Here is a 15,259-nt window from a genome sequence, read left to right as displayed (position 1 = left end):
CATTCCTTCCTTTTACAAGGCATAGATTTTCATTGAAAGGGAATAAAATATTGATATGTAAACCAATTTAAAAGAATTAGAGGGACTGGTATCATAGCACAGGGATTGCTCCTTGCATTCTCCTGTCCTGAGTTGGATCCCGAAACCATATAGCATTGTTAAATACAGTTCTGGAAGCTCCTGCCCAGATGTCTCTGGCCGTCCCTAGCACCCAGAGTCCTGAGCAGCACCACAATCTGAGGTCTTTGCATTGAACTACCTGCCCAGTGGGCCAGGTTATTGCTGGGAGTGGTCCCTAGATCCTCTGAGTACTGCTTGGGATGGAGCCCCCACCCCCCCACCACCACCAAAAAAAGAAATTTGAATTACAGATAAGGAAAATAAAAATAGTTTCATGGAGAGAGGGTGCTGGTTTTGTTTTGCTAAGATAATTTTAGCTTTTCTAAACGTTAGCCAGGATTGCCTTTCAGGAGGTCCTATTTAGCTGCAAGTAAATAGACATGCATGTCAACAGAAGTAGTCCAGAAGAAAGACCATAAATGCAAAGCTTCTGACAGAAATTAGGTGTGTGTGACTCAAAGTTAACCAGAGAGCTGTGTGGAAAGAAATTAAATCCCCAAGGCTGGCACAAGTCAGTTATGGATGGCATGATGAGCCTCTGTAAGGATTTCAAGTAGTCTTTGCGGGGTTTTAAGCAGAAAAGTGATGGAATGTGAATCAGTTATTCTTTTCATAGAAATTCTGTGCAAACTAGGCTTTAGGTTGAGAGCCTGTTAAAATGGGCAGATAAATGATATTGCTCGTTGGGCTGGGGTTGAACTGTGCAGAATTGGTTTCTCTAGCTATTCTCATGCACAAATAATTTTCTACATTGGTTTATTAGCCTGCAGGCCACTTCATGTGTTTTCCAATGTATAGTTGCAAGATGCGATTCAGAATCTGATGTAGGATAGGGAACATATGTGTGTGGTTCTCATTGCTTAACGTTGCAGAGTGTAAAATGCTAGAAGGCAGTTTTGACATCCTCCTGCCAATAGGAAAGCCAACATTACATTAGTCAATACATTAGTCAATAAAGTGTCATGGAGCTGAGACTTTCACCCAGGGATGGGTAAAGGAGAACAGAATGAGCACTCTGCTGTTTTTGAGATCTGTGTGTTTTTAATGCCCTTACCTGAATACTGTGACCAGGGGTGAAATACTATGTGTGTGAAATACTATGTGTGAAATACAGGTGTGAAATACTATGACCAGGGGTGGGGGTGGGGGGTGTGGAAGTGCTATGTCCTAACTGAAATGAAGTAAAACTGGTATCAACATAGAAATGATTTATTGTGGAGATCATGCAGTTGCATTAGTCTTGTCTTCTTGGTGTTCTGGGAAATTGATTTTATTATTTATGTTACTCTTTCAGAAAGAAATTTATCTCAATTGTCACCGACATGCGTCTTCATTACAGTGACCCTAGGAATAAGCTTTATATCTGTGTCTACCAGCTTTCTTTAAGATGAAATATTTGAGGGGCTGGAATAATAGCACAGCAGGTAGGCATTTGCCTTGCACGCAGCTGACCCGGGTTTGATTCCCAGCATCCCATATGATCCCCCAGGTACCTTCTGGAGTAATTCCTGAGTGCATGAGCCAGGAGTAACTTCTGTGCATCGCCAGGTATGACCCAAAAAGAAAAAAAATAAACATTTGAAATAATTTCCCGGCTGCCCAAGGCTTAAACATGTCCCTTCATAGCCAAAAACACAATTTAAATAATAAACTAAAATGGTACCAAACTCTACGATCTGAAGATACTTACTCTGGAGCAATATACTAGTAAGTGGAAACAGAAAATTTCATTTCTGTATTCTAACATTTATTTTTCCATTTCATGTCTACCACAAGTCTCTGAGATAGAATGGTTTCTGAAATCCTCATTTGAAAAAACAAGGAGAAAGAGGCCCAGGAGAGGTTAACTTGGACACACCGCTGGTGTAGAATTGATTTACCTTGACTTGCTTCAGATCCGTGGGATGTCTGAGTTTTTGTGGAAACACAAATTTACCAGCCAGACTGGAAATGCATTCTGTTTTTTGCATCAGAAATCTTGGGCTCTCTCCCTAGAGGTTTTTCCTGTCAGAGACTTTTTTTTTCTTCCCTTCAACTTTGGTTCTTATGTTCCATATGTAAGAAAAGTTCAGCTAGTTAGGAAAAAGTCACTCCAGAAAAAAATGGCTAATTGTGAGACCAGCTGGTAAGCATTATTCAGCTGATTGAGTTGAGTAGATTTGAGGGAAAGTGGGGTAACATGATCTTGTTCTGCAGCTGTGACCTGTTGTTCCAAAGCAGTCTCCTTCCTCTCTGCTTTTTGTGTCTACATTCCAGCACCTCTTCTCTCATCTCTGTGGACATTCGGGCCCTCACAGATTGATTTGACAGACGAATAAGGAAAGAATGAGACTTGGTCTAGGATGAACAACTTCCGCTATTTTTCCAACCCTTGGATATTTTCTTGAAAATTGTCCTCCCTGTATAACCTGTAATAATGGTGACTGCTGCTCAGAGTCTCAGATCGCTGTTGTGATGTTTTCAAGGCATCTTTACCTGAAGTCTTACATATGCTTCCCACTAAAGCTATATAAAATGTTGATTATCATTTGTGTTCTCTTCACCTTTTTCTCAAAGAACACCTGCCAACACCATCTCCTATGTTCTCCTCTTTGTTAAAACCACTCCCATTTGGGGCCAGAATGATGGTACAGCCAGTAGGGCACTTACCATGGCCAAACTGGGTTCAACTCCCAGCATCCCATATAGTCCCCTGAGTGATATCTGAGTGCAAATATAGTCCCAGCAAGAATGATATCTGAGTGCAGGGCCAGAAGTTAGCCCTGAGAATAGTTGGATATGTGCCCCTCCCCACAAAAAGAAAAACTTCAAAACCCCCACCATTTCTTCTTACATTCAAATGGAAAAGTAAAAAGTATTCTAGACTCTTTTTCATATTAGTGCTTGACTATGCCTTGATTTGTGGGAAAATATTTATCAGAAATGCTCTGGAAATATACAGACCACCTAAAGCACCATTCCTACTGAGTATCACATTACTTTATGCTTTCTCTTCCATGTTATGAACTCTGTCTCCTAAATACATTGCAGTTCCTCCAATACGATTTGGGTCTTGTGTACTTTTTAGGGTTTCCTTTCATTTTTCCCCTTGTGTTTCTCATCACATCCAGTTACAACTCCTAGGAATCTCTTAGTCATATTGGTGTCATTTCAGTGCTTCTTGAAAAACCTATGTCTTCATGGCCTAATGCAAGTTTCCATGTTCAGCTCTAAAGGAAATCTAATCCAGCACTGTGCTGTATCCATTGTTATGCATTATCCTAGTCACCAGAGCAATAGGCAGTGGGAATCAGAAGCAATTGTAAGAGGGTTTTTACATGTATATAATTCAGTCCTCACCACATACTACAGAGTTTGCAGGAAGCAATTACTTTTCTACTTTACAGGTGTCAAAATAGATTAATTTTGCTTTTATCAACCTGCCTTAAAGAAGAGTATTTGTGTCTGTACAGATTATCTATTAATCGGCCTCATGATGTATATCACAAGGCCTATAATGTAATAAACTGTTGTTGACTCTTTATTATTAAGAAGACTTAGGTATAGGTTTTACAAAACTTACTTACTAATTTTTTTGTGACGCCTTGGGGTTGAAGCCAACATTTTACATACGCAAGACAAGAACTCTATCTCACTATATTTCTTCCCGTTCCTTTTTTTGTTTTCAGCAGCTTCCAAAGTTTGGGGCTATAGAGATAGTAATGTGGCACTTTCCTTACACATCTCTGACCCCGTTTTGATCCCCGGCATCCTGTATGGTCCCCTCCAAGAGTGCAGAACCAGGAGTAAACCCTGAACATAGCAGAGTGTGGCCCAATCCCAACCCTCTTCAAAAAAAAAAAAGTTGACGAAGTTGGAACAAACTTAATGTTATGATACTAATTCACTTTTTCTTTAAAGTCTGCGTTGGAATTTTTCCAAGTCTCGTTTTCCATTTGGAATACTGTCTTCATCTTTTTGTCATTTTCTTTCACCTTGTGAGAGAAAACAGAGAGTAGAAGAGAAAACTCTATATGATCGAAACTTTAGATCTTGATTTTTAAGCTTGCATTGTATATGAGTTCCTTGGATTCCTCAGTTGAGTCTTGAAGAGCCACATGCACTGTTTGGGGGAATGTGGTTCAACCTAATCATAATACTAAGAACAGTTGCTTCCAGAGAAGACAAAGGGAGAGGATTCTGAATTCCTCACAAAGGTGCCCACAGTTAGCGCCTATGGCAAGCCTTGGTGTTTCTAGCTTCTTGCTCTGTTCTACAAAGCCTCCTTGGCACTTTTTAGTCTTAGCATACATTCCATTGGGCTAGTGTTTTTTTTAAATTTTTTTAATTGAATCACAGTGTTAAACACGTTTACAGAGTTGTTCATGATTGGATTTCAGTCATATAATGTTCCAACACCTGTCCCTTCACTAGTGTACTTTTCCTCCCACCACCAATGGTCCCAGTTCCAGTTTCCCTTCCGCCTTCCTCTACCCCCTGCCTTGCCTGCCACTTGTCTTCTCTCTCTCCCTCTCTCTCTATCTACCTCAACCTTATGGTTTGTTTGCGATACAGATAATGGTAAAGGTAAGGTAAAGGTAAAGGCCCTCCCGTTGATCGTCGATTTGCTCGAGCGGGCCCAGTAACGTCTCCATTGGAGACTTTGTTGTTACTGTGTTTGGCATATCCAATACTCTCGGTAGCTTGCCGGGCTCTCCGAGAGGGGCGGAGGAATCAAACTCGGGTCGGCCATGTTGGCTGCGTGCAAGGCAGACGCCCTACCCGCTGTGCTATTGCTCCAGCTAATGAAAGGTTATCAAATATGTTCCTTTACCTGCTTTCAACACTCGGTTCCTGTCCAAAATGATTATTTCCAACTATTATTGTCATGCTGATTCCTTCTCTATCCTATGGACTAGTTTTTTTTTATTTCATGGTTTTTATTGGAAGAATATTTATTCCTTTCAAATTAAAAAGATGAATAGCTTTTTATAACAAATGGCTATTTGAATTCTCTCACTTCTGAACAAAGTCATGTAACTGGAGCAAGTTTATGAAAGTGAAGGATACTCCCTTCCATGAGAAAATAGAAAAAAGATTATTTTTATTTCAAGTAAATCTATTAGATCTATTAGGAGGCATATTGCTGGTGTCTACTGGAGCTCCAAATTTGAGTTCTAGTCGAGCTTTGATAAAAGAAAGGAAACTTGAAAGAATGCTTTCCCATTCATGAAGGGTTTGTGTGTTTTTAGTCTCCAAGTAAATGGAATAATGGGACCATGCATTTTCCATCCAAGCATTTTCCACCCCGAGAATAATTCCCTTCCTGGCTTCTCAATGAATAATGCATTATTTCTGAAACCCAAGAGGCATTCCTTTGATTTTCCTTTATGTTTAGCTTTCTGAGTGATTTTCAAGCTAGGAAATTCAAGGACTTGGAATGAATGCTTTATTAACATTTCACTTGAAGTTCAAATAGCTCTTTGGCCATTATCTCCTGATATTTGAAATATCTTTTCTCTCTCTAAGGAAAGTCTAAGGTATTGTATTTATTAGAAAATGAAGCACCTTGGACAATCTTCAAAGTTAACAGCAGTTTAAAACCAATACACATTTGTGTTTTTGAACAAAGAGCTTTATGGGGGTACTTTTCTCCTTTATTTTGATTTCCCTGCTGAAACGGTTCAAATAGAAGAAAACTCACATTTAAAACCAAGCTGTTTGGAGACTGAATCTTGTTTATTTACATTCTGTGAAACCCAGTCCTTGAGGTTAGTCCAAATCCACCACCCTCGTCCAAGCCTGCATCCACCTAGGCCAGTGTCTTTTAAGTTGAAAGAGTCTAATATATTCATTCGATTATCTCTACTCCCTGTCTGCTTTTTTTGTAACCTGATCATGCATATGGGAACCGTTAGGTGAAAAGCAATAGGACATGACAGTGCCCACCGTTTCTTTGACTCGTGTTCTCTTCCCTCTGAAGCCTCAGCAAACTCTGATATAACGTGGTTGTAGATGTTAAGGTTATTGCTAATCTCCATTGACCCTGGGAGCCAAATGATTGATTTCAGAAGCTAAACAAACTGGAATTTTATGGACCAGATGTATAAGATAGTATTTTTGGAGTCTGTCTTTAAGAATCGAAATTCTGACATTTGTTTTCTGTTTGTCTGTCTCCAGTACTGTGACCTCAAGCAAGTTACTTAGTTTTTCTGGATTTCGGTTTTTTTTCCCATAAGTGTGATGGGAAATAGCTTCTGCCTTGTACAGATATTAGGAAGATTAAATAAGATTAATATTTATGAATCATATAAAAACTTAATATGGACATATAGAAGATATTGGAAAATAGCTATTTCCAAACAGGCCAATGCTACTGAGGAAGATAATAGCAAACAATATTATTATCACTAAAGTGTACCAAATGATTGTTTTATAATTGGGTTTCAGTCATACAGTGTTCCAGCACCCATTCCTTCACCAGTGTACATTTCCCACCACCTATGTCTCCAGTTCTCTCCCACCCCACCTCCCTGCCAGCCTGTTTCTGTCTCTATCTCTCTCTCTATGTCTCTGTCTCTCTCTCCCCCTCTTTTTCCATCTGGACACTATGGTTTGCAATACAAATACTTAAAGTTAGTATGTATAACCTTTTACCTCTTTTCATCACCCAGTTCTTTTTTTTAAATATTTATTAGTGAAACACCATGAGGCACAGTTGTAGACTTAAAATTTTTGTGCTTGGGTTTCAATTATACAATGATCAAATACCCATCCCTCCACCAGTGCCCATTTTCCACCACCACTAATCCCAGTATCCCTCCCACCTCCACCCCCCATCCCATCCTGCCTCTGTGGCAGGGCATTCCCTTTTGTTTTCTCTCTCCTTTTGGGTGTTGTGGTCTGCAAAAGAGGCATTGAGTGGCAATCATGTTCGGTCCATAGTCTACTTTCAACATACATCTCCCATCCTGGGAGGATCCTCCAAACACTCTTTATTTGGTGCTCCCTTCTCTATCTGGGCTGCCCTTTCCCCTAGAATGCCTGGCTGGCCTCTAAGCCATGAGGTAATCCTCCTGGTACTGATCTTGGCTATTCTTGGGTATTAATCCCCTATTTTATTACTTTATGTCCCCCAGATGAATGCAGTCTTTCTATGTCTATCCCTCTCTTTCTGACTCATTTCGCTTAGCATGATACTTTCCATATTGTACCACTTGTACATAAATTTCATGACTTCATCTTTTCTAACAGCTATATAGTACTCCATTGTGTAGATGTACCAAAGTTTCTTTAACCAGTCATCTGTTCTTGGGCACTCAGGTTTTTTCCAGATTCTGGCTATTGTAAAGAGTGTTGCAATGAACAAAGAAGTGCAGATGTCACTTCGACTATACATTTTTGCCTCACTGGGATATATTCCCAGGAGTGATTTTGCTGGGTCAAATGGGAGCTCAGTTTCTAATTTTTTGAGAATCATCCATACTGTCTTCCAGAAGGGCTGAACCAGTCGACATTCCCACCAACAGTGAAGGAATGTCCCTTTCTCGCCACATCCATGCTAGCATCTGTTGCTTTTATTCTTTTGGATGTGGGCCAGTCTCTGAGGTGTGAGATGGTATCTCACTGTGGTTTTGATCTGCATCTCCCTGATGAGTAATGATGTAGAGCATTTTCTCATGTGCTTTTTTTGCCATTCGGATTTCTTCTTTGAGAAAGTTTCTGTTCATTTCATTGTCCCACTTTTTATGGGGTTGGGTGTTTTCTTCTTGTGGAGTTTAACCAGTACTTTGTATATCCTTGATATCAACCCCTTGTCAGATGTGTATTCAGCGAATATCCTTTCCCATTCTGTAGACTGTCTTTGTATTTTGGTCACTGTTTCTTTGGAGGTGCAGAAGCTTCTTAATTTAAGATAGTCCCATTTATCTATCTCTGTTTCACTTGCTCAGCCAGTGGCGTGACATCTTTGAAGATACCATTAGCTTCAATGTAATGGAGGGTTTTGCCAACTTTGTCTTCAATGTATCTTATGGTTTCTGGTCTGATGTTGAGGTCTCTAATCCATTTTGATCTTACTTTTGTACATGGTGTTAGGCAGAGTTCTGAGCTCATTTTTTTGCATGTAGCCGTCCAGTTTTGCCAACACAGTTTGTTAAAGAGGCTTTCCTTATTCCACTTCACATTTCTTGCACCTTTATCAAAGATTAGATGATCATATGATTGAGGGGAGATGTCAGTGTATTCAACCCTGTTCCATTGGTCTGCAGCTCTGCCTTTGTTCCAGTACCATGCTCTTTTAATTATTAATGCTTTGTAGTAGAGTTTGAAGTTAGGGAGGTTGATTCCTCCCATTTTCTTTTTCCGAAGAATTGCTTTAGCTATTCGTGGGGGCTTATTGTTCCATATGAATTTCAGGAGTGTTTGCTCCATTTCTTTGAAGAATGTCATGGGTAACCTTATAGGGATTGCATTGAATTTGTACAATGCTTTGGGAAGTATTGCCATTTTGATAATGTTAACTCTCCCGACCCATGAACAGGGGATATCTTTCCATTTTTTCATGTCCTCTTTTATTTCCTGAAGTAGTGTTTTGTAGTTTTCTTTGTACAGGTCCTTTACTTCCTTAGTTAAGCTGATTCCTAGGTACTTGATTTTCTGGGGCACAATTGTGAACGGGATTTTTTTTTCATGTTGCTTTCTTCTCTCGCACTCTTTGTGTATAGGAAAGCCATGGACTTTTCGGTATTGATTTTATAGACTGCAACTTTACTATACAAGTCTATTGTTTCTAGGAGTTTCTTGGTGGTGGTTATAGTGTTCTCTAAGTATAGTATCATATCATCTGCGAATAGTGAGAGCTTGATTTCTTCCTTTCCTACCTGAAAGCCCTTAATAACTTTTTCTTGCCTAATCGCTATTGCAAGTACTTTTAGTACTATATTGAACAGCAGTGGAGAGAGTTGTCATCCTTGTCTCTTCCCTGATCTTAGTTGGAAGGCTCTCAGTTTTTCCCCATTGAGGATGATGCTTGCTGTAGGCTTGTGTTAGATTGCTTTAACTATCTTGAGGAAAGTCACCCCTATACCCATTTTGGCTAGGTTTTTCATCATAAAGGGGTGCTTGATCTTGTCAAATGCTTTCTCTGCATCTATTGATATGATCATATGGTTTTTATATTTTCTTTTGTTGATACGATGGATTTTGGTGATTGATTTCCAAACATTAAACCATCCTTGCATCTCTGGGATGAATGAATCCTACTTGGTCATGGTGTGTGACCTTTTTGATGAGTAGTTGGATTCTATTTGCTAGTAGTTTGTCGAGGATCTTTGCATCTGTGTTCATCAGGAATATTGGCCTGTAATTCTCTTTCTTTTGTGGTATCTCTGTCTGCTTTTGGTATCAGGGTAATATTTGCTTCGTAGAAACTGTTTGGAAGTGTTTTTGATATTTCAATTTCGTGGAGAAGCTTAAAGAGGATTGGGAGTAAGTCCTCTTAAAGATTTGGAAGAATTCACTAGTGAATCCATCCAGGCCGGAACTTTTGTGCTTGGGGAGACTTTTTATTACCATTTCAATTTCCTTTATGGTGATAGGTCTGTTCAGGTATTCCAGGTCTTCTTGGTTCAGCCTTGGGAGTCTGTAGGAGTCTAGGAATTTATCCATTTCCTCAAGGTTTTCATGTCAGCACCCAGTTCTTGTCCAGAGTGATCAGATCCAACTATCATTGTCATAGTGATCTTTCTCTATCCTAATTTCCTTCCCCTGTTCCCCCACAGCAGCCTTCCCCTGCCCTCCATACCAGTCTTCCAACCATGAGCTAGGCCTTGTTTCTGCACTCGTTGGGTATTAGTCTCATACTATTTTTTTATATTCCACAAATGAGTGCCATCATTCTATGTCTGTCCCTCTTCTTCTGACTCATTTCACTCAGCATGATACTCTCCATTTCTGTCCACTTATAAGCAAATTTCATCACTTCATTTTTCTTGGTGGTTGCGTAGTTTTCCATTCTGTAGATGAAACATAGTATCTTTATGCAGTCTCTGTTCTTGGGCACTCAGGTTATTTTCAGGTTCTGTCTGTTGTGGACAGTGCTGCAGTGAATATAGAAGTGCTAATCGTGTTTCTTCTGTGTGTTTTGGGGCCTCAGAGTAAATTCCCAGAAGTGTTACTGCTGAGTCATATGGGCGTTTAATTACTAGCTTTCTGTGGAGCATCCATATTGTTTTCTGAAAAGACCAGTCAGCATTCCCAAAAACAATTAATGAGAGTCCCTTTCTCCCCACATCCACATCACACTGGTTGTTTTTGTTCTTAGTACTCATTTCATCTTTGCAACAAACCCAATGAAATAAATAAAACCACATTATTTTTCAATTGAGAAAATTCAGATAAGAAAGTTATTTGCCAGAGTGAAATTATCATCTGGTTCTTTTACAAGATAAATTTATCAAATTTTAGGTAGACTAACGACAAAAAAGTTCAAAATCAGAATTGTAAGAAGAGTTATTATAGCTTATACTACAGAACTATAATAGTACAAATGAGAATATAATGAAAATTATATATTAACAAATTTGAAAACCTACAACAAATAGATAAATTTTTGGAAACACACATTCTACAAATACTAGTCAATGAGTAAATAAAACTTATGAACACACAAATTACCTGCAAGGAGATTGAAGAAATAACCAAAACTTTCCAACAAACAAGAGCCAAGGATGTCAACACTGTGAATTCTATGAAACATTTAAAGACTGAATCCAATTCTTCTGAAATCCTTCCCAAAATATATACATGAAGAAAATGCTTCCATACTAAATTTACAATCTCACTTTGATCTGATACTCAAAGCAGACAAGGTCACAAGATGAAAAGAGAATTACAAGAAGATACTTTCAACAAAACATTAGAAACCAAATTCAACAATACATTCAAAGACTCATGCAGTAGGACCAAGTAAGAATAATTCTAGGTATCCACATATGTTTCAATACCTGCATATCAGTCAATGTGCCACATTAAGTTAATTAAAGATAAAGCTACTTGACTATAGGTATTTGACAAAATTCAGTCCCCCTTTATGATAAAAACTCTTCACAAAATTAGTGTAAAGGGAACAAACTTTAACACAATCATGACTATATATGACCCACAGCCAATATACTCAATGGTGAAATGCTGTGTGCTGTTTTCCTAAGATCAGAAGCAAGACAAGATGCTCTTTTCACCACTTTTATTCAACACAACTCTGGAAGATCCAACCAGAATAATTTGTCAAGAAAGAGAAATAAGAGATACCCAAATCAGAATCGAATAAGTGAAACTGTGTTTGCAAATGACATATTATTATCCCATTACTACCAAAAGACTACTAGAATAAATTCAATAAGATTAAAGGCCCTCCCGTTGATCGTCGATTTGCTCGAGCGGGCCCAGTAATGTCTCCATTGGAGACTTTGTTGTTACTGTGTCTGGCATATCGAATACTCTCGGTAGCTTGCCGGGCTCTCCGAGAGGGGCGGAGGAATCGAACTCGGGTCGGCCATGTTGGCTGCGTGCAAGGCAAACGCCCTACCCGCTGTGCTATAAAGAATACAAAATCAATAAATGAAATTATATATATTCTAAAGCTAAATACATCACATTCCCTATTTTCAAACTTTATTACAAACTTGTAGTAATCAAAATAGTATGGTGTTGGTGGGGATAAAAACCATATACATCAATGAAAAGAATCAAATTTCCATGCACTTATGGTCAATTAATGGCATAGTGCCAAGAATAAACAGTAGGGCAAAACAGCCTGTTAAATAAATGGTTTTAAGAAAACAGGAAAGACACATGCAATAAATTGAAACCAGACTACGATCCTATACAACCTATTAAAATGGACTCAAAATAGGTTAAAGTCTGAAAGCAAAAAAACTTCTAGAAGAAAATATAGACAGTCAGCTTCTCCACATAGTTCTTGGACTTGACACAAAAATCAAAGATATCAAAGGCAAAAATAGACTTGACACCAAAATCAAGGACATCCAAGGCAAAAAAAAACAAACAAGTGGGACTACATCAAGCTATAAAGCTTCTTCATAGCAAAATAGATTATCAACAAAATAAAAGGGCAACTTAATATATATGAGAAAAATCTTTAAAATATAGTATAGATGTAACATCCTATTATTTAAAAAACCTGTTGCATCATTATGAGATAGACCATTTCAAAGCTATTCATGATTGGGTTTCATTTTAAAATTCACATTGCTCTAGATAAAAAAAAAATCCACTCGCAAACTGGCAGAGTCTGAACTGACATTTTTCCATAAGACATGCAAATGACCAGCAGGTATATCAGAAAGGGGCTCAGTTTCACTAATTGCCAAGGAAATGAAAGCCAAGACTGTAAAGAGAAGTCATTTCACCTGAATTATCACCTCTTATCTGCTGTAGTAGCTATTATCAAGACTATAAGAAAGCAAGTGTTGTCAAGGCACTGTAGCACTGTCCTCCCGTTGTTCATGGATTTGCTCGAGCGGGCCGAGTAACGTCTCCATCGTGAGACTTGTTGTTACTGTGTTTGGCATATTGAATATGCCATGGGTAGCTTGCCAGGCTTTGCCATGCGGGCGAGGTATTCTCGGTAGCTTGCCGGGCTCTCCGAGAGGGGCGGAGGAATCGAACCTTACTCAGCCAGGCCAGCTGCACGCAAGGCATACGCCCTACTGTTGTGCTATTGCTCCAGCCCGCCCCGTCAAGGCTGTAGAGACAAGGAAAGCTGAGATACTGGTTGGAATGTAAATTAATGCAGCCTCAGTATAGGAAGCAGTGCGAAGGTTCCTCAAATAAAAAGAAAGAAAAAGAAAAAGAAAACGAAACAAAAACAAAAACAGAGTTGTACTTCTGGTTATTTTTCCAAAGGAAATTCAAACACTCAAATTAGTATCTACCATCTCTATACTTATTTCCGTGTTAGTCATAGTCATTGGTTGAATGGATAAAGAAAATGTAAGATACATTTGCCCAACAACATAAAAAAAAAAACAATGAAAGCAAACAAGCAAAATTCATAGATAGAATAAATTGGTGATTGACGTAGGGAGGAGTCAAAAGATGCAAACTTTTCATAAAGTAAATAAGTGCTAGGATGATAATTTACAGCACGGTGTCTATAGTTAACAATATTGATTTAAATATTTGTAAATTGTTAGAGGGTAAACCTTAAAGGTTCTCATCACAAGGGGAAAAACATTTAACTATGTACTGATAACTGTTTAGGTTTATGAGACAGATGATCATTTTACAGTATTTTAAATCACAGTTGACTTTCTGAAAGAATGCTCTCTATCAATTTTACTAAAATATAAGCCAAGAAAATAAGGCAGTCAGCTTGAAAACTGAAACTGTGCCTTAGCTAAACAGATGTTTGCCATGGTGAAATTTGCTTGAAAACAATCTCATGCTACTTAATATCCTATTTTTGTAAGTTACAAAATGTGTATCCATCCTGAATGTAATTTCTGTCTCTTGGTTGCTTAGCAAATTGTTTTGCTCAAAGAGATCATCAGTGTCATTTTAATGGGATCTGAATTAACAAGGTATTATTAAACTAATTGTTGCATTGTTCTGTTTTTATTCCAGGAAATAAAAATTTTATTTCAGATTTCAGAAAATCTGATGATTTTGAATTCAATATTTTTCTGTTACATTTAAATCATTATAGTTTTTGACTACACATTTCGTAATTATGCTTATCTTTTGTTCTCTTTCTTATTTTTTTTCCATTTTCTTGATCTCTACCCATATTCATGTAGGCGCCTTTATCATCTGCTGGACTCCTGGATTGGTCTTGTTACTTCTTGATGTGTGCTGTCAGCAATGTGATGTTCTGGCTTATGAAAAGTTCTTCCTTCTGCTTGCTGAGTTCAACTCTGCCATGAACCCCATCATCTACTCCTACCGCGACAAGGAGATGAGCGCCACCTTCAGGCAGATCCTCTGTTGCCAGCGCAATGAGAACGCCAGTGGCCCCACAGAAGGCTCTGACCGCTCAGCTTCCTCCCTCAACCACACTATCTTGGCTGGAGTCCACAGCAATGACCACTCTGTGGTGTAGAAGGAAACTAAGAGAAGAAGCCGGACATCATGGATTGACATTTGAATAGTCTTCCCCGACCTGAATGCCAGGGCAAGGTTGGGTGTGAGAAAGAGAGGAAAGATAAACTCATGTACTTAAAACACTAACCAATGGCAGTATTTGTTCCTAGACCCCCACAAGACTTGATATGTATTGGACGCTAGTTTGTGTGAGAACCCTCATCCTGATCCTTTTGGAAGTAGCAAGTGGAGATTTTGCAATGGAATTTACACATAGACTCTGCAGTGCACATTTAGATGACACTAACTAGACTTCAAAAGATTCCTTTGTGGTTTGGTACAGTCAGAATGAATTCTGACCAGTTGAATCTCTTACTTCATTTACAGACATGCTTCCCTTGTTTTTAATGGTTATGTTTCATTTAATAAACTTGTTTATACCGATCAGCATGCTTGTGATGATAACAATATAAACTTTTTCTAAAATGTCATAACTCTATTTTCCCTTACATCAGAAAACTGTAAATTAAAAAAAATCCTTTTAGAAAGCATGCATGTATTGTATGAATGCAATATGCCTTAAAAAAGATAATAGAGTATTAATTTTAAATCTTCTAGGAAATCGAAGAACCTAGATGTTAAGACCAGTGTTCATTTAGGTTATGAATCAGACATTAGTCTAATCACATTATTACCATTTTTTGTTAAAGCATTGTGGCAAATATAAAATAGGAAATGAATGTAAAATATTACCAAAAGAATATGTACTCTAAAAGTCTATAAAAGGTAATGCATAGTAATATTGCTCCCATATATTTATCATACTTAATGAACTTTTTAATCACATCAGAGAATTTTTTTTTTTTTTTTTTTTTTTTTTTTTTTTTTTTTAAATTTAATTTTATTTAATTCTAATTTTTGCTTGAGCGGGCCCAGTAACGTCTCCATTGGAGACTTTGTTGTTACTATGTTTGGCGTATCAAATACTCTCGGTAGCTTGCCGGGCTCTCCGAGAGGGGCGGAGGAATCGAACTCGGGTCGGCCATGTTGGCCGCTT

At 38.3% G+C, this 15,259-nt stretch overlaps 1 protein-coding gene across 2 annotated transcripts in view; it reads left to right on the top strand.

Moving 5' to 3' along the window:
• LPAR1 (lysophosphatidic acid receptor 1) overlaps positions 1-15,055 on the top strand; it is a 148,913-nt gene extending 133,858 nt beyond the window's left edge. For both annotated transcript variants that reach the window (XM_056117154.1, XM_056117155.1), the window contains exon 4: positions 13,920-15,055. In XM_056117154.1, the coding sequence (XP_055973129.1) occupies positions 13,920-14,221 (302 nt within the window). In that variant the 3' untranslated portion in view covers positions 14,222-15,055. The remainder of the gene's footprint in view (positions 1-13,919) is intronic.
• The last annotated feature ends 204 nt before the right edge of the window (positions 15,056-15,259 follow it).

This window comes from Sorex fumeus, unplaced genomic scaffold (assembly GCF_029834395.1).
Source record: "Sorex fumeus unplaced genomic scaffold, SorFum_2.1 ptg000034l, whole genome shotgun sequence".
NCBI classification, from domain to species: Eukaryota; Metazoa; Chordata; class Mammalia; order Eulipotyphla; family Soricidae; genus Sorex; species Sorex fumeus.
This window is presented reverse-complemented; position numbering and strand designations above follow the sequence as displayed.